We start from the raw sequence: 26,587 nt of genomic DNA, 5'->3' as shown, positions 1-26,587 counted from the left end.
GTGTGTGTGTGTGTGTGTGTGTGTGTGTGTGTGTGTGTGTGTGTGTGTGTGTGTGTGTGTGTGTGTGTGTGTGTGTGTGTGTGTGTGTGTGTGTGTGTGTGTGTGTGTGTGTGTGTGTGTGTGTGTGTGTGTGTGTGTGTGTGTGAGAGAGTTTAGACTGTTTAGCAGTCTTATGGCTTGGGGGTAGAAGCTGTTCAGGAGCCTTTTGGCAGTCTATGGCTTGGGTGGTTGGGGTCTTTGACAATTTTTAGGGCCTTCTTCTGACACCCACTGGTTTCGAGGTCCTGGAAGGCAGGGAGCTTGGACTCTCAGATCCTCCGTTTCCTGTAGTCCACAGTCAGCTCCTTTGTCTTGCTGACGTTGAGGGAGAGGTTGTTGTCCTTGCACCACACTGCCAGGTCAATGACCTTCTCCCTACAGCCTATCTCAACATCGTTAGTGATCAGGTCTACCACCGTCGTATCATCAGCAAACATGATGGTGTTGGAGTTGTGCAAGGCTATGCAGTCGTGGGTGAAGAGGGAGTACAGGAAGGGACTGAGCATGCACCCCTGAGGGGGCTCCCCGTGTTGATGTTCAGCATTGGGGATGTGTTGTTACCTACACTCACCAGCTGGGGGCAGCCCGTCAGGATGTCCAGAATCCAGTTTCAGAGAGACGTGTTCAGTCCCAAGGTCCTGAGCTTATTGTTGAACTTGAAGAGCACTAAGGTGTTGAACACTGAGCTGTAGTCAATGAACAGCATTCTCACATACACTGTAAAAAATGTTCTGTAATTTTTTAAAGTAAATTACTGGCAGCACAGTAGCTAGTAGGTTACTGTAAATTTACAGCAAATTATGGGCACCCCAGAAGCCAGTAAATTACTGTACATTTAGAGGACCTTTACTTTAACACAAATGTACAGCATATTACTGGAATACCCGACTGCAGCAAAATGCTGCATTTCTAGAATTTACAGTGGATTACCGGAAGCACAGTGGTTATAAGGACTCCCGAGTGGCGTAACAGTCTAATACACTGCATCTCAGTGCAAGAGGCATCACATCTCAGTGCAAGAGGCATCACATCTCAGTGCAAGAGGCATCACATCTCAGTGCAAGAGGCATCACATCTCAGTGCAAGAGGCATCACATCTCAGTGCAAGAGGCATCACATCTCAGTGCAAGAGGCATCACATCTCAGTGCAAGAGGCATCACATCTCAGTGCAAGAGGCATCACATCTCAGTGCAAGAGGCATCACATCTCAGTGCAAGAGGCATCACATCTCAGTGCAAGAGGCATCACATCTCAGTGCAAGAGGCATCACATCTCAGTGCAAGAGGCATCACATCTCAGTGCAAGAGGCATCACATCTCAGTGCAAGAGGCATCACATCTCAGTGCAAGAGGCATCACATCTCAGTGCAAGAGGCATCACATCTCAGTGCAAGAGGCATCACATCTCAGTGCAAGAGGCATCACATCTCAGTGCAAGAGGCATCACATCTCAGTGCAAGAGGCATCACATCTCAGTGCAAGAGGCATCACATCTCAGTGCAAGAGGCATCACATCTCAGTGCAAGAGGCATCACATCTCAGTGCAAGAGGCATCACATCTCAGTGCAAGAGGCATCACATCTCAGTGCAAGAGGCATCACATCTCAGTGCAAGAGGCATCACATCTCAGTGCAAGAGGCATCACATCTCAGTGTAAGAGGCATCACATCTCAGTGCAAGAGGCATCACATCTCAGTGCAAGAGGCATCACATCTCAGTGCAAGAGGCATCACATCTCAGTGCAAGAGGCATCACATCTCAGTGCAAGAGGCATCACATCTCAACCCCTGGTTTGAATCCAGGTTGTATTACATCTGGCTGTTATTGGGAGTCCCATAGGGTGGCACACAATTGGCGAAGCATCGTCTGGATTTGGCCGGGGTAGGCCGTCATTGTAAAATAGGAATTTGTTCTTAACTGACTTGCCTAGTTAAATAATAAAATATGATTTAGAGTGCAGCTAGCTAGTGCCAACAACAGGCAGTATTTCTGTTTTATAATTAAGTATTTCAAAATGTTCAATACCTACTTAGTAATTTGTATTTCACTGTTCCGATATACAATTAATGTAGCCTATTTTGTCACAGTTTAATTAGAATACATGTATTTTATATTTTCTAATACAAATATATACTTGCAAGTAGCCCACTTAACTACAAAATTCTCGGTAACGGTAAAATAATATTTTTACTTGCTATGACTGTGGTATATTCTTGTTTACGTTGCTTGTCACTGACTGAACTGTATGTCTCTTTGGAGTAAGTGTCTGTTAAATTATCAAAATGTAAATGTAAATAATGAACACTTACAAAGCACACTGTTTGGTGTGATCCTAATTATCTCTGCCCCCAAAACAACACCAAATGTGATCCAAATACAAAACGGTTTGAGGGTGGAGCTCATTAGAAGAATACCCAGCAGTGTGCTTTGCAAATTTACATTTTAAACACTTTGGTCATTTACCAGACGCTCTTGTCCAGAGTGACTCATTCATCTACAGTAAGGTTGATAAAAACCACAGTCAAAGCAAGTCATATGTTTCTGAAACCACGTCTGGAAATGTTTACATTGTTTTTCAACATATCTTGTAACAAGATATTGTTAGAATATATCAATGCATATCTCTATAATTTACAGTAACTTGCCACCAGTTACTGGAAAATGTAGTGCAATTTATTTTTATTTATCCATTATTTTACCAGGTAAGTTGACTGAGAACACATTCTCATTTGCAGCAACAACCTGGGGAATAGTTACAGGGAAGAGGAGAGGGATGAACGAGCCTGGGGATTATTAGGTGACCGTGATGGTTTGAGGGCCAGATTGGGAATTTAACCAGGACACCGGGGTTAACACCCCTACTCTTACGATATGTGCCATGGATCTTTAATGAACTCAGAGAGTCAGGACACCCGTTTTAACGTCCCATCCGAAAGACAGCACCCTACACAGGGCAGTGTCCCCAATCACTGCCCTGGGGAATTGGGATATTGTTTAGACCAGAGGAAAGAGTGCCTCCTACTGGCCCTCCAACACCACTTCCAGCAGCATCTGGTCTCCCATCCAGGAACTGACCAAGACCAACCCTGCTTCGCTTCAGAAGCAAGCCAGCAGTGGTATGCAATGACCTGGTACAATCAGCCTACTATACTGTAAGAAAGTAAAAGCTACTGTGATAATGTATTTTTTTGATAGTATTTCACTGTAATTACATGGGATTTACCGCAAGCAGGTTAGCTGCAAGGTATTTGCATAGTACAGCATCTTCATGAATATTCAGTATTTTATATCACCATTTAGAGGCCTAAACAAAGGCTTCCAAACTGACTGTGATTACAAGACAAAATGACATGGCTTAATATTCAACCATTAAAGGTTTAAGACCCACTGTCACTCTGCGCTATCACCGATATATACATATATTCAACTGTTGAAGTATTACCATCTTGAGATCTTGTGTGGAGCCCCAGATTGAGGAAGATTATCAGTGGTCTTGTATGTCTTCCATTTCCTAGTAATTGCTACCACAGTTGATTTCTTCAAACCAAGCTGCTTACCTATTGCAGATGCAGTCTTTCCAGCCTGGTGCAGGTCTACAATTTTATTTCTGGTGTCCTTTGACAGCTCTTTGGTCTTGGCCATAGTGGAGATTGGAGTGTGACTGTTTGAGGTTGTGGACAGGTGTCTTTTATACTGATAACAAGTTCAAACAGGTGCCATTAATACAGGTAACGAGTGGAAGACAGAGGAGCCTCTTAAAGAAGAAGTTACAGGTCTGTCAGAGCCAGAAATCTTGCTTGTTTGAAGGTGACCAAATACTTATTTTCCACCATAATTTGCAAATAAATTCATAAAAAATCCTACAATTTGATTTTCTGGATTTTTTTTCTCACATTTCGTCTGTCATATTTGAAGTGTACCTATGATGAAAATTACAGGCCTCTCTCATATTTTTAAGTGGGAGAACTTGCACAATTGGTGGCTGACTAAATACTTTTTTGCCCCACTGTATATACTAAACCAAAATATAAATGCAACATGAAACAATTTCAACAATTTTACTGAGTTACAGTTCATATAAGGAAATCAGTCAATTGAAATAACTAAAATAGGCCCAAATCTATGGATTTCTCATGACTGGGCAGGGGCACAGCCATGGGAGGGCATAGGCCCACCCACTAGGGAACCAGGCCCAACCAATCAGAATGAGTTTTTCCCCACAAAACCGTTTTATTACAGACAGCAAAACTCCTCCATTTCATCATCTGTCCGGGTGGCTGGTCTCAGATGAACCCGCAGGTGAAGAAGTCGCATGTGGAGGTCCTGGTCTGGAGTGGATACACACAGTCTGTGGTTGTGTTGGACGTACTGCCAAATTCCCTGAAATGACATTGGAGCTGGCTTATGGTAGAGACATTAACCTTCAATTCTCTGGCAACAGCTCTGGTGGACATTCCTGCAGTCAGCGTGCCAATTGCACACTCCTTCACAATGTGGAACATCTGTGGCATTGTGTTGTGTGACAAAACTGCACATTTTAGAATGGCCTTTTATTGTCTCCAGCACAAGGTGCACTTGTCTAATCAGCTTATTGATATGCCACACCTGTTAGGTGTATTATCTTGGCAAAGGAGAAATGTGCACTAACAGGGATGTAACAAACATTTATACACGAAAACTGAGAAAAATACGCTTTTTGTGCACCTGGAAAATTTCTTTCAGCTCATGAAACATGGGACCAACACTTTACATTTTGCATTTATATTTTTGTTCAGTACATTTAATTGTTAGGGAACGACTACCACATATCACTTAAATTGGTACATCAGTCTCATCAACGTGTGCAAGTGTAGCTACTTACAAGGGACGCCTCATTACGTGTTAAATGAGCCAATACCAGCATCCACAAAAGGTTACGGCACTGTAGGGATGGAACTGAATTACAGTTAATTACTAGCAGCATAATAGCTAGCAATTTACTGTAGATTTACACAACAGGGTTTTTAGATTCCCAAACTACAGTACGGTACTGTGTTCTGTCGGGTGGTAATGAATTACAGTAAAGACCGTAGAAGACAAATATACAGTATGGTACTGTATTATATGGGGTACAGCATTCTCACAAATACAATACATCATGCCTTGACATATGTTAATGAGCCAGAGATTATTTCCCACATTTTCTCACAACGAAATAACAAAAAATACAGTATTCTGCTGTAAATATACAGCAAAACAGATAATACAGTACTTTACTGTTATTTTTCAGCAGTGTAGCAGAACGCCGTTGAGACACCATAATGCATTGCTCTTTACAGTACAACACTGTAATATAAAGTTGCAGTAGCTGACTGTAAACCATCTTGCTGTAAATGGACAGCCGTGGCCAAAAGTTTTGAGAATGACACAAATATTAATTTTCACAATGTCTGCTGCCTCAGTTTGTATGATGGCAATTTGCATATACTCCAGAATGTTATGAAGAGTGATCAGATTATTTGAAATTAATTGCAAATTCCCTCTTTGCCATAAAAAATGAACTGAATCCACAAAAAAACATTTCCACTGCATTTCAGCTCTGCCACAAAAGGACCAGCTGACATGTCAGTGATTCTCTCGTTAACACAGGTGTGAGTGTTGACGAGGACAAGGCTGGAGATCACTATGTCATGCTGATTGAGTTCGAATAACAGACTGGAAGCTTCAAACGGAGGGTGGTGCATGGAATCATTGTTCTTCCTCTGTCAACCATGGTTACCTGCAAGGTAGCACGTGCCGTCACCATTGCTTTGCACAAAAAGAGCGTTTATCGGATCATCAAGAACTTCAAGGAGGGCAGTTCAATTGTTGTGAAGAAGGCTTCAGGGCGCCCAAGAAAGTCCAGCAAGCGCTAGGACCATCTCCTAAAGTTGATTCAGCTGCGGGATTGGGGCACCACCAGTACAGAGCTTGCTCAGGAATGGCAGCAGGCAGGTGTGAGTGCATCTGCACGAACAGTGAGGCAAAGACTTTTGCAGGATGGCCTGGTGTCAAGAAGGGCAGCAAAGAAGCCTCTTCTCTCCAGGAAAAACATCAGGGACAGACTGATATTCTGCAAACGGTACAGGGATTGGACTGCTGAGGACTGAGGTAAAGTAATTTTCTCTGATGAATCCCCTTTCCGATTGTTTGGGGCATTGAGAAAAAAGCTTGTCCAGAGAAGACAAGGTGAGCACTACCATCAGTCCTGTGTCATGCCAACAGTAAAGCATCCTGAGACCATTCATGTGTGGGGTTGCTTCTCAGCCAAGGGAGTGAGCTCACTCACAATTTTTCCTAAGAACACAGCCATGAATAAATAATGGTACCAACACATCCTCCGAGAGCAACTTCTCCAAACCATCTAGGAACAGTTTGGTGACGCACAATGCCTTTTCCAGCATGATGGAGCAACTTGCCATAATGCAAAAGTGAGTAGATCGGGGAACAAAACATCAACATTTTGGGTCCATGGCCAGGAAACTCCCCAGACCTTAATCCCATTGAGAACTTGTGGTCAATCCTCAAGAGGCGGGTGGACAAACAAAAACCCACAAATTCTGACAAACTCCAAGCATTGATTATACAAGATTGAGATGCCATCAGTCAGGATGTGGCCCAGAAGTTAATTGACAGCATGCCAGGGTGGATTGCAGAGGTCTTGAAAAAGAAGGGTCAACACTGCAAATATTGACTCTTTGCATCAACTTCATGTAATTGTCAATTAAAGCCTTTGACACTTATGCAATGCTTGTAATATTTTTATTCCAGTATTCCATAGTAACATCTGCCAAAAATATCTAAAGACACTGAAGCAGCAAACTTTGTGAAAATTAATATTTGTGTCATTCTCAAACCTTTTGGTCACAACTGTACAGCAATTTGTTGCAGTGTAGGTGTTCCTCTTATCCAGATGGGAGAGGAAAGTGTGGAGTGCAATAAAGATAGTGGTGTCTGTGGAACTGTTGGAGAAGTATACGAACCAGAGTGGGTCCAGGGTGTCTGGAATGATGGCGTCAATGTGAGCCATGACCAGCCTTTCAAAGCGTTTCATAGCTACGTATATAAGCGATACGGTGGTAGTGATGTACACAGGTTACCTGGGCGTTCATGGGCACAGGGACTATGGTGGTCTGCTTGAAACATGTAGGTATTACAGACTGGGTCGGGGAGAGGTTGAAATATATAACTTGTCCCCTTTGTAGACTAGAAAAATCTGTAGCTCAGTTGGTAGAGCATGGCGCTTGTAACGCCAGGGTAGTGGGTTCGATTCCCGGGACCACCCATACGTAGAATGTATGCACACATGACTGTAAGTCGCTTTGGATAAAAGCGTCTGCTAAATGGCATATATTATTATTATTATTATTATTATTAAAAATATACCCTAAGGGGGAAATTATGTTCCTGTGTTCTGCCTAAAATGGGATGACCCCCCCCCCGCCCCAGGCGACCCAAAAACGAACAATCGCTTAGTACTATGAATAACCACCGCTAAAAACAACCCATCTGGTGTTACGCATATCCCTCCTATCCAAACCCCTGACATGTGTCTCCCAAAACATTACTTGCGGTTTGTAGCCTATGAATTTTCACTCACACGGTTTCATACGTCAGTGTAAATGTATCAGCCTACTTCAACGCGTTCTTCCTCTCCGCAATACTATTGGCTGGGTAGGGTCCAGAAGGCGGGGCATGCCGGTATACGCTATTTAAATTACTTTGAGCACTATTCGCTAAGCACACTATTAAGACCAGTCATTTCATTGACATGAGGCAGTTTCAGTTCTCGCTGTCATCATAACAAGAAGGCAACATTAAATCCAAAACAGAAACAAACGCTTTGAAAAGTGTTTACCAGCGGACTTATCTTCTGGAATATAATGTCAACTAACTTTTGATTTTGTCCCGGTCTATAAATGTGCAACAGGTAAGGTTTAACAACCTCTTCGTAGCAATTCGTATCAAACGTATGGGGAAGTCGACGATGCTGCATAACATAAGACTACTGTTTATTTTATATATTTGAGAATATTGGGTTAGTTGCACTTGGACAGTCGCTCCTTTGAATGGATGCGCTGCGCTGTAGTCACCCCGCCGACTTTCAGACAACGTCATACCCACTGTGGCTAGAAGCTTGCAGAGCGGGACTTTTTATTGTTTATTCATGCATATCATTTCATCAACCTGTTTAAATCCATAATAATACATTTTAAAGTGCAAAAACATGCCATGTTTATGCGTCGGCTGATTCATACAGTTATGATGTAATACACTGCTCACAAACAGGCAGAAACATCCCAAAAGTTACAATTTGTCATGCAATCAGTGTTAATCGTATATCTGTTTCCATGTAAACGTACATTCATGTACAATTATAACGGTATGGATGGAATGTTTGAACGATGTATGAGAGATTGCATCACTCAGTCGGTTCACGTTTTTTAGCCCGCACCTGTTCGCGTTTCTCGTTGGCATGTCGAGTGCTGCTTGGAGTCTGGAGCCACATACTGTATTCTATATTAAAGGTCCAATGCAACCGTTTAAAAAAAAATGTCAATATGAAATCATTACTGGGTAACAATTACTTACTGCAATTGTTTTCAATTGAAAACATAAACAAAAAATAGCTTCTTAGCAAAGAGCCATTTCTCAAGCAGTTTAGCTAAGACTGTCTGGGAGTAGTCCGAGTGGGGAGGGGGAAACTGAAAACGAGCTGTTATTTGCAGAAAGGTTTGGAACTCTCTTTCTTATTGGTTTATTAACTAATTTATCAGGCAGGCCAAAACTCCATTCCACCGAAACAGACAGAAATGTATTTTCAAACAGCTCTTACACTAAAAGAGCATTATCATAATTTTCACAAATTCACAGTATTATTCCAGCCTCATAGTGTGAAAATAGATGTATATATGAAACAGGAAAATCACGTTTTTTGGACTCCACTGGGCCTTTAAAATGGTAGTCCTAGATGAGACAGCTTTTTGTGTACTGCAACAAGACCATCCTCAAGGTGACCGTAAATGACTGTGCGCTGGCAGCGGGTCAGGGAGTTACCATACATTCTGTAAGTTATGTTTCTGCAGGACACTTCAACCATGACATTGTTTCCACAGTGTGAATATTGGCACCGTATATACACCTCTCAGATTAGGCCAGTCCAGCAGTACTAATTCAATCAGAGATCAGAGGGATTCCATTTTCCACAGAACATAATTATCCCACTGATCAAAAAGGGGGATATAACCGAACAATAAACAGTCATGTTTTTCCATTCTGTTATCATGGTGTCATAGCAACAGATGGGAAAATAGCATCTATTGATGTTACTAAAAGACAATACAAAATTCAACATGTCCGTAATAATTTTCCATTAAGTGTCCTCTCAACCCCCAAAAGCAAACAAAGCCGTATCAATTTCTATTCACGTCACTCTGTCAGAAAACAGACTAGTACAAGTTGGAAAGATACTTATTTAGTTGGCGGGAAAAACTCATATTAATCATGTACTGTGTAAACTGCACAGTCATCCTAACAGGTGTTGATTGAGGAGAGGTTGAGATGTAGACTGACTTTGCATGTCTAATTAGTAATTACTGTCAACAATCCAGAATTCCCCAAATTCCCAAAATAGTGCCCATGTTTGATGAGAGAGTTCCTCCTGACTACTCACCACCAACATGCTATTTGAGATACAAGTTAATAAGAGAGAGAGAGAGAGTTAAGGAAACATTCTAGGAGCTGATACTGCAGATACCACTCTATAAACAATTTTTACAAACATGAAGGGAAATATCTGAAGGCAGTCTACATACTAGAGAAAATGTGTACATTGACTTAACAGAGACTGTAGTCTACTCATATCTTTTCACGGTTCACGAGTCAAAATCATTATATTTAGTGATTTCAGTTTTGCAATGGAGCAAGAAGAAACGCTATATCTTATCCTTTTAATATTAAACGACAATAAGAAAAGCTATTTCTTCAACTTTACATGTTAAAGAACACAAATAAATTCCCTATATTTTCCTCACGCACTCACATACATTTTCCTCACTGACTCTCATATCACAAAATCTCCCAAAAGTATTTTTTAAATAATCTAAACACATTTCTTTGGGATATAACCCAAACCCCTAAAAAAACATAACAGAAGAGTTCACAGTGTTCGTTGGTTGGTTGCTAAGACAGCGAGGTCTAGAACATGTACAACACTTCAGACACAGGCAGGCAGGGCTCTCTCTAATGAGTGGTGTTTCTGTAGTGCCAGAGACAGAATCCTCACAGGACAGCCATTATGCTGCTGAGAGAATATGAAGTCCCAGATGACTCTGTGAGTCAACAAGCTATGCTGATGTACTCAAGTACACCCAGAGAGAGAGAGAGAGAGAGAGAGAGAGAGAGAGAGAGAGAGAGAGAGAGAGAGAGAGAGAGAGAGAGAGAGATACAGAGAGAGATACAGAGACAGAGAGAGAGCGATACAGAGACAGAGACAGCGACAGAGACAGAGAGAGAGAGAGAGAGATACAGAGAGATACAGAGAGAGAGAGAGATACAGAGAGAGATACAGAGACAGAGAGAGAGCGATACAGAGACAGAGACAGACAGAGAGAGAGAGAGAGAGAGAGAGACAGAGAGGGATGGAGAGAGACTGGGAGACAGACAGAGACAGAGAGATACAGAGACAGAGAGAGAGCGACACAGAGACAGAGAGGGACAGAGAGAGAGAGAGAGAGAGAGAGAGGGACGGAGAGAGACTGAGAGACAGAGAGAGACACAGAGAGAGAGAGATACAGAGACAGAGACAGCGACAGAGACAGACAGACAGAGGGATGGAGAGAGAGAGACAGAGAGATACAGAGAAGAGATGACACAGAGACAGATTCAGGGACAGAGAGAGAGAGAGCAGAGAGACGCAACAGGGACGGAGAGCGACTGGAGACAGACAGAGAAAGAAGGATACAGAAACAGAGCTCTTGGAGTATCACTGCACAGAGATCAGAGATCTTGGGACACTGCTCTTGATAGTATCACTGATCTTGGTAGTATCACAGAGAGGGAGAGAGAGACTGAGAGACAGAGAGAGTACAGATCTTGGAGTAGAGATACTTGAGACAGATCAGAGAGAGATTTCCCCCAGTAAAAAAATATGCATGTTTCATATTCATTTCTGCACATTCTACTATACTCAACAAGCATATAAACGCAACATGTAAAGCGTTGGTCCCATGTGTCATGAGTTGAAATGAAGGAAAAAGGAAACCGCTCACTGCTCTTGGTAGTATCACTGCTCTTGATAGTATCACTGATCTTGGTAGTATCACTGCTCTTGATAGTATCACTGCTCTTGATAGTATCACTGCTCTTGATAGTATCACTGCTCTTGGTAGTATCACTGCTCTTGATAGTATCACTGCTCTTGATAGTATCACTGCTCTTGATAGTATCACTGCTCTTGGTAGTATCACTGCTCTTGATAGTATCACTGCTCTTGATAGTATCACTGATATTTAATAAGCTTATGTATCGGCCACACAGCCTTCTTCAGAGCTTTTGTGAATTTTTTAAATGTGCACCCTTATGTAGACCTAGCCCCGCCCACATCCGTTCCACACATCGAATGGGGTTGGAGGAGAAGGAAAAACATAAGTGCTAAATATACCAATATGCATATCATAAATATTCAAATAAAGTGTGTAAATAAGACGTATTAAACACGTCTGAAAAACCACAATGAGGACATAGCAAGTTTTATTTGATCCTTTAGGAAATAATGTCTGGAGGGTGAAAATCCCCAAACATTCTCTTTTACTCAGAGTATTATTGATATCACCTCCCTTGTCTGATATCTTAACTTTCTCTATGCCACAAAATCTCAAGGTAGAAATGTCAGGCTTTAGGTCATTAAAATGTACTGCGACTGGATAATCCCTGTCGTTTCTCCTGATTGAACTTTTATGTTCACTGATTCTTTGTTTGAGAGAACGGGAGGTTCATGAGCTGAAATAAAATATCTCAGGATGGTTCCATATGCATCAAAAGCTTATTTCTCTGTTTACATCCTTGTTAGTGAGTATTTCTCCTTTGCCAAGATAATCCACCTGACAGGTGTGGCATATCAAGAAGATGATTAAACAGCATGATCGTTACACAGGTGCACCTTGTGCCAGGGACAATACAAGGCCACTTTAAAATGTGCAGTTTTGTCACACAACACACTGCCACAGATGTCTCAAGTTTTGAGGGAGCGTGCAATTGGCATGCTGACTGCAGGAATGTCACCCGGAACTGTTGCCAGGGAATTTAATGTTCATTTCTCTATCATAAGCCACCTCCAATGTAATTTTCGAGAATTTGGCAGTACGTCCAACCGACCTCACAACCGCCGACCACATGTAACCACACCAGCCCAGGACCTCCACATCCAGCTTCTTCACCTGCAGGATCATCTGAGACCAGCAACCCAGACAGCTGATGAAACTGAGGAGTATTTCTGTCTGTAATAAAGCCCTTTTGTTGGCAAAAACTCATTCTGATTTGAGCCAGGCCCACCCATGGTTGCGGCCCTGCCCAGTCGTGTGAAATCCATAGATTACGGCATATTTAATTAATTTAAATTGACGGATTTCCTTATATAAATTGTAACTCAGTTCAGTGTAATACACGTGCAGTATGTTTCCATGCATGTAGGTCTAGTGTCTAAGTCAAGTTATCACTAATCGGAAAGTCTCCACAAATATGAATATAATGAAGTCACACAGAAAATGGAATAATATTTCTGTACAATTGACACCCCATTAAAGTACCTCATTACAACCTGAAAACACCAATCTTGAGCCTTAGAAAGTTTCCAGAACCCCAATAAGTGACATTCGAGAAAAGAGCCTGTTCGGTCGGTTGGCCAAATGATGTGGTACTGTAGTTTACATTCAAGCAACAAAACATTTTCCAAGGTTGTGATTAGCAAGGTATGTGAAAATGGGTATTAAGAACGGACCAGTGGGTAATGAGGTAGTAGGATTGGTTCATGCACCGTGTAATTTGTCAAACAGGCTGGTGTGACAGACAGTAAGACTGTCTTCACAGAATGGAAGTGACGGGTCTACTTGTAAAGGAGTTTTAAACTGAAGGCAATCGTTCATTTGCTGCTTTAACAAGACTGTTACTTCCTCTTCCATGTTGCAAGTAATGTGCTGTCTGTCGTTGTTCCCCAGAAATAAGAAATTACAATGGCTGTACGTGCGTCTGAGCTCGATCAGTTATCATTTCTCTTCTTTTTTTGTTTAGAAACAGTAGCGGTCCGGCTGGGCTGGGGGGGGGTTCCAAAGAAGTCATGAGTGCACTTGATCCCTTAGAGGCCCCGCAACCCACAATCCAACGGGAAATGATCGTGTCGACACTCTGTGGGCACCAAAAAACAAGTATGCTTTGTGACTGACCATCAGTGGGACATCGCTCACATTGCTCCCTGACCTCTCTCAGTAGAGAGTGGAGAAGCCAGGATAGGGGTTAAATATGACTATTGTCATAACCGAATGAAATATTGTTGGCATGAGGAGACGTGCTTGTTCTTGGGTATACATTATTTGGTTGTTTTCTCAGGCTTCACACAAGACAGATAAATCGATTGGATATTGAAGTAATATTCATGACAGTTGGTGGTATTTCATGTATCGTGACTCATCAGCAAGTCTAAAACCTTTCTCTCTCTTTTTCCCTCAGCATACGTCATTGTTGAGGTCCGGCTGCCTGATGAGAGAGCACTACTCAACCCCAAGGACCTCTCCCTGGTTGCAGTCAAGCTAGAGGCAGTCGAAGACCGAGAGAGAGGCTTTGTCTCCTCCCTCCTTTCCTTCGTCCGCCTCACTTCACCACCCCATTTTCTGCTTGTGTTGGTCCCGTTAGTGTTTCAAAACTGTTTCTCCAACGCTTTTTCAAGAAACTCAGACTGTTTTCCAAAGCAGAGGCAGCGCTACAGCCCTCCCACCAGAACGAGGTGATGGGAAGTGTGCGAGCCAACCGCTACAGCATAGTGTCAACCGAGGAGCACGGTATGAAGTTGGCCACCGTGGCAGTGCCCAACGGGTATGGGAATGGCAAAGGAAAGGTGCACACGCGGCACCAGCCCCAGAGCCGCTTCGTCAAGAAGGACGGTCACTGCAATGTGCAGTTCATCAATGTGTCCGAGAAAGGACAGCGTTACCTCGCTGACATCTTCACGACATGCGTGGACATCCGCTGGCGATGGATGTTTGTCATCTTCTGCCTTGCCTTCCTCCTGTCGTGGCTGTTCTTCGGCTGCGTCTTCTGGCTGGTCGCCATCTTCCACGGGGACTTGGAGAACGGCTCCCAGAAGTGCGTCTCCAACGTGAGCAGTTTCACTGCAGCCTTCCTGTTTTCCATTGAGACCCAGACCACCATCGGCTACGGCTACCGCTACGTCACCGACGAGTGTCCTGTGGCGGTCTTCATGGTGGTCTTCCAGAGCATTGTGGGCTGCATTATCGATGCCTTCATCATCGGCGCCGTCATGGCCAAGATGGCCAAGCCCAAGAAGAGGAACGAGACGCTGGTGTTCAGCCACAACGCTACAGTGGCCATGAGGGACAACAAGCTGTGTCTGATGTGGCGTGTGGGCAACCTGAGGAAAAGCCACCTGGTGGAGGCTCACGTGCGTGCCCACCTACTCAAGTCGCGCACCACTGCAGAAGGGGAGTTCATCCCTCTGGACCAGATGGACATTGATGTGGGCTTCGACAGCGGAGTCGACCGTATCTTCCTGGTGTCGCCCATCACCATCGTCCACGAGATCGACGAGGACAGCCCATTCTATAACATGAGCAAGCAAGAGCTGGAGACGTCCGAGTTCGAGATCGTGGTGATCCTGGAAGGGATGGTGGAGGCCACGGCCATGACCACCCAGTGCCGCAGCTCCTACCTGGCCAACGAGATCCTGTGGGGCCACCGCTTCGAGCCGGTGCTCTTCGAGGAGAAGAGCTACTACAAGGTGGACTACTCTCGTTTTCATAAGACTTACGAGGTTCCCAGTACCCCGCTGTGCAGTGCCAGAGACCTGGCAGAGAAAAAATACATCCTGTCCAGCTCCAACTCCTTCTGTTACGAGAACGAGGTGGCGCTGACTAACAAAGAGGAGATGGACGAGGGGAACGGGGGTAGTGTGGGCCCAGATGTAACCCAGACAGACAATATGTCAGACTCAGAGCATCACCAGGCCACTGTGCCACTAGAGTCCAGGCCCCTGAGACGAGAATCTGAAATATGACTGTGCAGAGACTGCAGATCACCTCACAGAGAAGAAGATTCTGATTCTAGAATCCCATCTAGTTGTTATAAATGGCACATTGAGCTGAGCTGGACATTGGGTAAAGGACATTGAGCTGAGCTGGACATTGGGTAAAGGACATTGAGCTGAGCTGGACATTGGGTAAAGGACATTGAGCTGAGCTGGACATTGGGTAAAGGACATTGAGCTGACCTGGGCCTTGGGTGAATGACAGGTTCATGCCAACGGTACTGCTGTGGGAAGGGGATAGCTGGGGACTTTTTTTAACAATGTAATTGCATATTACAGCAAGCACAGCACTATGAAATATGTGCAGATAGGAAGGAAAACTTTTTTGAAAAAGGTTCCCACAAGAAAATGAAATTTATGTATCACTTTAGCATCTATGTAAAGAAAGGAATGTGCATCTGTATAACATATTGGAATGGGTGTTAGCTACGATGACTTGAAAATAGCAGGCATGTCTCTCTGTTTATCTGTCCAGCAAATCATGAACAAGATGACAACAACTGTTGTATTTCTATTGTCTGCCTTGTAGTATATAAAACAAATGCTGCTATAATCAAATTCTCTACTTTCTCGTTTCAGAGAAACTCGAAGGGGAAAACTTGCAAAGATGCCTACCCATAGAGTAACAGAGAGATTTAGAAAGTTCTGCTCTGTGAAAACCAAAATATTATTTTTATTTAGCTAATTTGCACTTTGAATTGATCCTGGGCACAAACTCTAAAGTTTCGGAATGTTAATCCAAACAATTAAAGATGCAGTACAGCTTTGCAACGAAACTTTTTTTTCCACCATCTTTTGCAGTGAAATGCAAAACTGTTTTAGCCTCTGAATAGACCGTCGTGTTGCAGTCAACTGGTGATCTTTGGTGAATTACATCCAAGGAAATGTAGCTCAATATAGAGAGACATTTCCTACTATCGGAGAAAACATACTATGCAGCCATGGTAAAGTAGTGCAATAAAAACTGGATCGAATGATCAATTAGAGAAATGTTTCTGAACTATTAGCATTCATCCATACTGTACGTATCCAAAGCAGATATATGGCCATGTTGTATGTGCTGTTGGTAATGAGCCGGTCTCTTAACAGACGCACAACATAACATACATTAAAGGGACGTTCAATGCTGGTCAAATCAATAGAAACTTGCCTGTTTTGTTTGAAGGAAATTAGCAGGGTGGTATTAGTGTTCGAACGTGAAGCAGAACTGAACAAACAACACCGACAAGACAAGGGAGGAGGGAAAATTAGCATACGAATGTTCTTTAAAAAAAAGTGCTGCTACGTTGTTGCATTTTGTAGGGTTTGATAACAGAAGACGCCAAATATTATTATTATTATTATTATTATTATTATAATTATGTGTCTCATCCATTTGGTAGAATTAGAGTATTTTTGAAGTATTTTTTTTTTTTTTAAATCAAGACAAAATATTTATTTTCTAACCCGTGTATACAGTGTAGATGTTGCTAGAACTTAATTAATCAATATCACCGTGGTAACCGTCATGATAAACACAGTTATATGGCCCTTATGATGCCCGGGCTTCTGTAAGGTTTTTCCATCGTTTTCATATTCAAAGCTAAACATACGAGCCAGGTTCTAGGCCCTAGATGAGACCAGTAGCATGTTGTTAAGGCGAGATGTTCAGAACATAACAGTGTTACAATACTTCTCTTTTTTTTCAATATCATTTTTAAGTAAAACAACAAAACATCCATTTTTTTCCATAGTACTTTACAATCGTCCACTATTCTGCCATCACAAAAATAGCACTTCTTCACCTATAGGCTCTTTAAATAAGGAGGGAATAAAAGACAGTATATATACCCCTCTGTCATACCCTATCTTTGCTGTTCATGCATTCATATTTATACCTAGAGTAGGTCGATGGATTGCCATGCCTTGTTATCAAATATCATTTTATTTTTCATTATAAGTTCATTGTTGTTTTACTAAGGAATCTTGAATTGGACAACATGGTTTAATAAGCCAACAGTACTGTATCCCAGGCATGTTAATAAGGTGTATTGAAAGCCTGTAGAGTTTGCATTATGACAAATCTATCTCCTATTTCTTTATTTTGAAACAACGGTTAAAGGCCGTTAGGCTACAATGACCCGTTTCTTGTACATAGAACCCCGCCCTCCCTGTTCCAGTCATTTTGTATCAGAGTCTTCCAGTTGTACTGCAGAACAACGGAATGTACAGAGTTTTATATTATTCATAATATTATTGTTATTATTATTGTACAAGCCATTTATTATATTGTTCTTTTTTCAATAAAACCTCAATGATCAATTGCAGTTCTGTTCATACCAGCCATGAATAGGCTGGTATTTGGGATGCAGATATGGAAGAATCCAGAATTCGCCAAAGCCCAGTGGGTCAGCTCTGGTAGAGTGTGGTTTGAAGGGACCCTGTAGGGGTGAGTGGGGTAAGTTGAGCCATTTTTTACATTCAGCATCACTCCGTCAAGGGAAATATAGTATTGTTTCATTGTGTATCCATGGATACAATCAGAAAATGGTCTCTTGGCACAACTTACCCCGGGGTATGCGATAAGTCGAGCTGCCTACACATTTCTGTACTGAATGAAATATTACCACTATCTTAATAAAACCATGTATATCTTTATTTCCTAAACATAATTAAACACAATTCTTAATCATTTTAAGCATATTTTAACACCTAACAAGAACTTTTTACTATTTAAAACACTTTAACATGGGCCAGGCCCTGTTGTAACCTCATATCCCAGTGATAATGCCTTGCACTTCAATTAACTTAACTTCCCTTTGGCTCAACCATTGGCTCAATTTACCCCATGGCAATTGGCTCAACTTACCCCAAGACAAACATGTTGACTATATTAGCCAATAGCTAAAAGATGCATTTTCATGCAAGTTTTAGGACCTCATATTGAAGCGTATAGAGATCACAACTGACATGTAGAACAATCTTAAAATGATCTACTTTGGTTTAGTTACAAGCATCATGAGACTTGCTTGGCACAAGAAACATGAGCAATTTACATAAGACTGGAGGAAATTTTAGATTTTTGGTTCCAACCGCCGTGTCTTTGTGAGACAGAGTAGGTTAACGGAAGATCTCCACGTGTGTGGTTCCAACCGTGAAGCATGGAGGAGGAGGAGGTGGGGGTGCTTTGCTGGTGACACTGTCTGTAATTTATTTAGAATTCAATACACACTTAACCAGCATGGCTACCACAGCATTCTGCAGTTATACACCATCCCATCTGGTTCGCACTTAGTGGAACTATCATTTGTTTATCAACAGGACAATGACCCAAAACACACCTCCAGGCGGTGTAAGGGCTATTTCACCAAATAGAGTGATTGAGCGTGGCATTAGGTGACCTGGCCTCTACAATCACCCGACCTCAACCCAATTGAGATGGCTTGGGATGAGTTGGACCGCAGAGCGAAGGAAAAGCAGCCAACAATTGCTCAGCATATTTGGGAACTCCAAGACTGTTGGAAAAGCATTCCAGGTGAAGCTGGTTGAGAGAATTCCAAGAGGTTGGAAAGCTGTCATCAAGCCAAAAGGTGGCTACTTTGAAGAATCTAAAATCTAAAACACATTTTTGGTGACTACATTATTACATATGTGTTATTTCATAGTTTTGATGTCTTCACTATTATTCTACAATGTAGAAAATGGTAAAAAAAAATAAAGAAAAACCCTTGAATGAGTAGGTGTTCAAATTTTGACTGGTACTGTACATATTTGCAACTCTGTGGGGAGTGGGGGAGCAGGTCTGCCTATTCAGCAGTCTGCTTGTGTGGGGGTAGAAACTATTGGTTAGTTTTTACTTGATGCTCCTATACTGCCTGCGTCCAGTGTCGACCCGTCATTCAGGGCCGCTGGAGCAGAGCCCCACCACATATCAGTTTGCAAACAATGTTTAAAAACAACTATCATTGAGTTAATAAAGCCGCATACAAATATTCTATTTTTTTGCTTTTTTGAGTAATGCAGCTCCAAAATTCAGATGTTTCAGCCTAGCTCAGTCAATCAATCAATCAAATGTATTTATAAAGTCAGTTTTACATCAGCCGATGTCACAAAGTGCTATACAGAAACCCACCCTAAAACCCCAAACAGCAAGAAACGCAGATGTAGAAGCATAGTGTCTATGAAAAAAAAGAAAGGCCGGAACCTAGGAAGAAATCTAGAGAGGAACCTGGCTCTGAGGGGTGGCCACTCCTCCTCTGGCTGTGACGATGGGAGATTATAACAGTACATGGCCAAGATGTTCAAACATTCATAGATGACCAGCAGGATCAAACAATAATAATCACAGTGGTTGTAGAGGGTGCAACAGATCAGCACCTCAGGATAAAATGTCAGTTGGCTTTTCATAGCCGATCATGCAGAGTTAGAGACAGCAGGTGCGGTAGAGAGATAGTGAAAAACAGCAGGTCCGGGATAAGATAGCATGTCCGGTGAAAAGGTCAGGGTTCCATAGCCACAGGCAGAACAGTTGAAACTGGAGCAGCAGCACGGCCAGGTGGACTGGGGACAGCAAGGAGTCATCAGGCCAGGTAGTCCTGAGGCATGGTCCTAGGCTCAGGTTCTCCAAGAAAAGAGAGAAAGAGAGAGAGAGAATTAGAGGGAGCATACTTAAATTCAAACAGGACACCGGATAAGACAGGAGAAATACTCCAGATATAACAGACTGGCCCTAGCCCCCCGACACATAAACTACTGCAGCATAAATGCTGGTGGCTGAGACAAGACGGGTCGGGAGACACTGTGGCCTCGTCCGGCAATACCCCCAGACAGGGCCAACCAGGCAGGGTATAACCCCACCCATTTTGCCAAAGCACAGACCCCACACCACTAGAGGGATATCTTCAACCACCAACTTACTACCCTGAGACAAGGCCAAGTATAGCCCACAAAGATCTCCCCCACGGCATAAACCCGAGGCAGGCACCAACCCGGACAGGAAGATCACGTCAGTGACTCAACCCACTCAAGTGATGCTTCCCTCCTAGGGACGACATGGAAGAAAACCAGTAAGCCAGTGACTCAGCCCCCGTAATAGGGTTAGAGGCAGAGAATCCCAGTGGAGAGAGGGGAACCGGCCAGGCAGAGATTGCAAGGGTGGTTTGTCGCTCCAGTGCCTTTCCGTTCACCTTCACACCCCTGGGCCAGACTACACTTACTCATAGGACCTACTGAAGAGATGAGTCTTCAAGAAATACTTGAAGGTCGAGACCGATTCTGCGTCTCTCACATGGATAGGCAGACCATTCCATAAAAATTGAGCTCTATAGGAGAAAGCCCTGCCTCCAGCTGTTTGCTTAGTAATTCTAGGAACAATAATGAGGCCTGCGTCTTGTGACCGTAGCGTATGTGTACTGTAGGTATGTATGGCAGGACCAAATCAGAAAGATAGGTGGGAGCAAGCCCATGTAATGTTTGTAGGTTAGCAGTAAAACCTTGAAAACAGCCCTTGCCTTGACAGGAAGCCAGAGGCTAGCACTGGAGTAATATTCTAGTCAAGATTCTAGCAGCCGTGTTTAGCACTAACTGAAATGTATTCAGTGTTTTATCCGGGTATCCGGAAAGTAGAACATTGCAGTAGTCTGCAACATTTATGGACAAAAAGTTTCAGATTTCTGGCAATATTAGTAGATGGCAATATTAGTGGCAATATTAGTAGATGGAAAAAAGCTGTCCTTGAAAATATCTTGATATGTTCGTCAAAAGAGAGATCAGGATCCAGAGTAACACCGAGGTCCTTCACAGTTTTGTTTGAGACGACTGTTCAGCCATCAAGATGAATTGTCAGATCCAACAGAAGATTTCTTTGTTTCTTGGGACCTAGAACTAGCATCTCTATTTTGTCCGAGTTTAAAAGTAAAACATTTGCCGTCTTCCACTTCCTTATGCCTGAAACACAGGCTTCCAGGAAGGGAGGGACATTTTGGGGATTCACCATGTTTCATCGAAAGCTACAGCTGTGTATTGTCAGCATAGCAGTGAAAATTAACATTATGTTTCCGAATGACATCACCAAGAGGTTAAATATACAGTGAAAACAATAGTGGTCATAAAACAAAACCTTGAGGAACACCAATATGTACGGTTGATTTGAGTTGAGTTGAGTTGATCTAAACCACGCCAGAACTTGTCCGGGTAGACAAATTTGGGTTTCCAATCTCTCCAAAAGAATGCAGTGATCGATGGTATCAAAAGCAGCACTGAGGTCTAGGAGCACGAGGAGAGATGCAGAGCCTTGGTCTGACGCCATTAAAAAAGGTAATTTACCATCTTTACGAGTGCTGTCTCAGTGCTATGATGGGGTCTAAAACCAGACTGAAGCATTTCATATACATTGTTTGTCTTCAGGAAGGCAATGAGTTGCTGCGCAAAATGTTTGAGATGAATGGGAGATTCGATATAGGCTGATAGTTTTTAATATTTTTGGCTTTTTCAAGAGAGGCTTTATTACTGCCACTTTTAGTGAGTTTGGTACACATCCGGTGGATAGGATGCCGTTTATTATGTTCAACATAGAATGGCCAAGCACAGGAAGCAGCTCTTTCAATAGTTTAGTTGTAATATGGTCCAGTATGCAGCTTGAAAGTTTAGAGGCCATGACTATTTTCATCAATGTGTCAAGAGATAAAATATATATTTTTTAAATTGAGTGTCTCCCTTGATCCTTAGTCCTTGCAGTGTTATGCAGACTCAGGACAACTGAGCTTTGGAGAAATACGCAGATTTAAAGAGGAGACCATAATTTGCTTTCTAATGATCATGTTTTTTTCCTTCGAAGAAGTTCATGAATTTATCACTGCTGAAGTGAAAGCCATCCTCTCTTGGGGAATGCTGCTTTTAAGTTAGCTTTATTCTCCTTAATTAAGTTGGAAAAATAGGATGATTGAGCAGCAGTGAGGGCTCTTCGATACTGCTCGGTACTGTCTTTCCAAGCTAGTCGGAAGACTTCCAGTTTGGTGTGACGCCATTTCCGTTCCAATTTTCTGGAAGCTTGTATTTTCTGTATACCAGGGAGCTAGTTTCTTATGAAAAATATGTTTAGTTAATAAGGGTGCGACTGCAACTAGGGTATTATGCAAGGTTAAATGTAGTTTCTCAGTTAAGTGGGTATGTCACGACTTCCGCAGAAGTAAGGTCCTCTCCTTGTTCAGGTGGCGCTCGGCGTCGCTGGGCTTCTATCAATCCACTTTTCATTTTCCATGTGTTTTGTCTTGTTTTTCCTCACACCTGGTTTTAATTCCCTCAATTACTTGTTGTATATTTAACCCTCTGTTCCCCCCATGTCTTTGTGTGGGATTGTTTATTGTAGTGCTTGTGCACGTTCCCCGTGAGCGTACGATGGGTTATTTTTGTGCCTATTTATCTTGTTGTTCTGAATGCCATTTGTTTTGCTTAATAAATCTCCGGTTATCACCCAGTTCTGCTCTCCTGCGCCAGACTTCTCTGCCACCAATTACGCACCCCGCTACAGGGTAACCAATGTTTGTACTCTGAAATCCTTGGGTAGGTGGAGGGAGTCTTGAAGGGCATCTAGGAATCTTTGAGTTGTCCGAGAATTTATAGCACAGCTTTTGATGATCCTTGGTTGGGGTCTGAGCAGATTATTTATTGCCATTCCAAACATAACAAAATGGTGGTCCGCTAGTCCAGTATTATGAGGAAAAACATTAAGATCCACAATATTTATTCCACGGGACAAAACTAGGTCCAGAGCATGACTATGTCAGTGAGTAGGTCCGGAGACATGTTGGGCGATGATGGCTCTGAAAGCTTTTTGGAGTGGGTCTGTGGACTTTTCCATCTTTTCCACATCCCAGAAGGCCTGTAAACAGTATCTAAAAAAAAGTGATTGAGTAGCCTGCATAGATTTAATGACTAGAAGCTCAAAAGATGAAAACACAGTAATTGTTTGGGGGGTAAATTGAAATTTACTATTGTAAATGTTAGCAACAAATCCGCTTTTGTGGGATACACAGGGTTATGGTCACTAGCGTAACCAGGAGGAGAGGCCTCAGTTAACATAGCACATTCCTCATGTTTATGCCATGTTTCCGTCAGGCCAATCACATCAAGATTATGATCAGTGATTAGTTAATTGACTATAACTGTATTGGAAGTGGGGGATCTTACATTAACTAGACCTATTATAAGAGTTGAGATTTTACCGTCTCTTTAATTAATGACAGGAATGGGGTAGGTCTTTATTCCAGTGAGATTGCTAAGGCGAACAATGCCACGTTTAGTTCTGCCCAACCTAGATCGAGTTTGTTGTCGTGTTGTGCAGTAGCTTCGCTGGCATGCAACGAAAAAAAAACATAATTTTTGTTTGCCCCATTTACATGCTAATATTGCCTGAGTGATGGAAACGGGGAGAACAGGCTGTGGCTCGTGTGGCTGAGGTCCTTGATGATCTTCTTGGCTTTCCTGCGACACCTGGTGTTGTAGGTGTGCTCAAGGGCAGGCGGTGTGCACCTATTGGTGCTTTCGGCTGAGCTTACAAACCTCTGTAGAGCCTTGCGGTCATCGGCATCGGAGTTGTCGTACAAATGCTTTCGATGGTGCTCCTGTAGAACACTGTGACCCTCGGGGAAAGGCCAAATGTCTTCAGACTAATGAGGTTGAAGAGTCGCTGTCGTGCAGGGAGAGATTGTTTACCTGGTACCACACCATCAGAGAGCTTACCTCCTCTCTGTAGGCTGTCTCATTGCTGTTGGTAATCAGGCCGACTGTTGTCGTGTCGTCAGCAAACTTGATGATGAAGTTGGAACTGTGTGAGACCATGCAGTCGTGGGTATACAGGAAGTGCTGGAGGGGAGGGGCCCTCGTGTTGAGGATCAGTATGGACGAGGTAATATTATCTACAGTGTGCATAGTCACTTTACCCCTACCTATATGTAGGTAATATTATCTACTCCCTGACGAAGGCCATGCAGCCGAAACGCGTCATTTAAAAAAAAAACTTTGTTTCTATTGAACATGCCATACTGATAAAGGCATCTTAATCAATTATATGAAGAGTGCCTTGGTTCTCCTTTCTTTTTGATGACCAATTTACCCCTTTTATCAAAGAGCCCCTTCTGTCTACCAACATGTACTATTGTGTACCTTAGTAGCGCTTCCCTTCCTCCTCTTTCTACTGGTGTGCATAGTCACTTTACCCCTACCTATATGTACATATCACCTCAATTTACCTCAAATAACCTGTATCCCTGCACATTGAGTCAGTACTAGTATCCCTGTACATACAGTATCCTCGTTATTGTTATTTTATTGTGTTACTTTTTTCTTTCTTTCGTATATTTTATTTTATATAATTTATTTATACCAAATATTTTCCTGCTGACTTAAAACAAATCTGCATTGTTGGTTAAGGGCTTGTAAGTAAGTAAGTATTTCACGGTAAGGTCTACCTACACCTGTTGTATTCAGCGCATGTGATATGGCCTGTCAGGAAGTTCCATTACCCAGTTGCACAGGGAGGTGTTCAGGGCCAGAGCCGTGAGCTTTGTGGTATGCTCAGAGGGTAATATGGTTTTGAAGGAGCGCTGCAGTTGACGAACAGTATCCTCACATATGCATTCTTTTTGTCCAGGTGGGTAAGGGCAGTGTGCAGTGCAGATCTGTCAGGGGGGTAGGTAAATTGGAGAGGGTTGAGTATGTCAGGGAGGGAGGATTTGATGTGTTCTTTGACTAGCCTCTCGAAGCATGTTGTCTCTCTGGTTTCCAAACTACAGCTACTGTAACTGTAAGACCATTAGAATTGATTGTTTTATTTCAAGTATGACCAGAGGTCAGACTTTGGGCTACTTCTCAATCCTCCACAGTATCAAGTGTTTTTCTTGCTGATTTCTCTCTACATTTACATGTTTCTCAAGTGTGACATTGAGTGCAAAATTTAGTTTTAGTCTCCACAGGATATTCAACAATTTCATAATTTTACGTTCCAAACAGGGTCAGTTTCTTTCAATGGTCTCTGCAAAACAGACCGTTTTATACTTTCAGGGAAATACGCATTGATACATCTCCAGGTTAAGTTTCCATAGCAACATTTTAGTGTTCTACGTTGTAGCATACACAATAATCATATACACACACATGAAACAATCAGCTCACTCAGGTTGGCGTGCCCAAGGAGGAGGAGAGTAGATCTCGGTGTAAACTTTACCGGAGGAGAGTAGATCTCGGTGTAAACTTTACCGGTGCTATTACGCACAATACATAAAGGGAATGAACAGGCATCCTATTTCCCAGATGAAATAGTCTCACAGTGATCAAAAAACAGCAGCAATACATTTTTGTTACAGATTAAAATGATTCAGAATTTGAGAAAAAAAATTAACCCTAATTCTCATCTGAGCCTATCAGTGCATCTGTATCCTTGGATTAGAGGGGTGCAGGGAGCAATATTATAATGAGCTCAGACTGACACGCCTATTGATACACCTACTGCCCCAACACATGTAAAGTGTTGGTCCCATGCTTCACATACCACAGTGTTTTTCTTGTTGACTATCCAGGCAATCGACATGAAGCTGATTCTTTACGGATGAGAGCAAAAATGGAGATAAATGGATCAAATTCAACATTCACTCCAATCTGTATGGGAATGGTAAACAATGTGTATATCTTATGAGCACATACTGGCAATGTTTGGATGTAGCTTTCCTATCTTCCAATCTGTGTCTGCTCGCTAAATATATTAGCTAAGATAGCTTGATGTGAGTGCTAGTGAGCTAGGTAGCTTAGCTAATGTCAATGCAAGCTGTACGAACACTTGGCCCCTAAGCCCTTTATCAAGTGGACACTTGCTGATGTGTTCAATAGTGATCCCTTGCGTCTGCAAGCATTTTGGCCAAAATTGTTTTGAGACGATGGGCACTCAACGTCCCTACAATATTCCAAAATGTTCAATCCCTTCACAAGCATTGTCTCCCATGATCTGTCTCGTAGCACGAGTCGCTATGAAACACGGGCACTCAGGCAGACACAGACACACACTTTGATAGATAGTGAGAATGTTGTAAAAACAAAATGTCAACTAGCTCGCAAAGTGCCATTATAGTTGACAAAGAGTCAACAGATCATTCCGTTGTAGAACAGAACAGTTGCTGTATCCTCATAAACGTATAAGTTAGACAGATATGATGTGGTTTGTTCTGTATTCATCCCTGATAGGCTACT

The 26,587-nt window shown here is 42.5% G+C and overlaps 1 protein-coding gene across 1 annotated transcript; it reads left to right on the top strand.

Moving 5' to 3' along the window:
* The first annotated feature begins 7,814 nt into the window (after positions 1-7,814).
* On the top strand, positions 7,815-17,671 carry kcnj2a (potassium inwardly rectifying channel subfamily J member 2a). The gene is made up of 2 exons (XM_046357586.1): positions 7,815-7,987; positions 13,780-17,671. Exon 2 carries the CDS (start codon positions 14,057-14,059, stop codon positions 15,338-15,340), a length of 1,284 nt encoding a protein of 427 aa, XP_046213542.1. The 5' UTR covers positions 7,815-7,987; positions 13,780-14,056; the 3' UTR covers positions 15,341-17,671.
* Positions 17,672-26,587: the final 8,916 nt, after the last annotated feature.

The sequence above is a fragment of the Oncorhynchus gorbuscha genome, linkage group LG07, assembly GCF_021184085.1.
Source record: "Oncorhynchus gorbuscha isolate QuinsamMale2020 ecotype Even-year linkage group LG07, OgorEven_v1.0, whole genome shotgun sequence".
NCBI lineage: Eukaryota > Metazoa > Chordata > Actinopteri > Salmoniformes > Salmonidae > Oncorhynchus > Oncorhynchus gorbuscha.
Note: the sequence above shows the minus strand (reverse complement) of the source record. Positions and strands in the feature narration are given on the sequence as shown.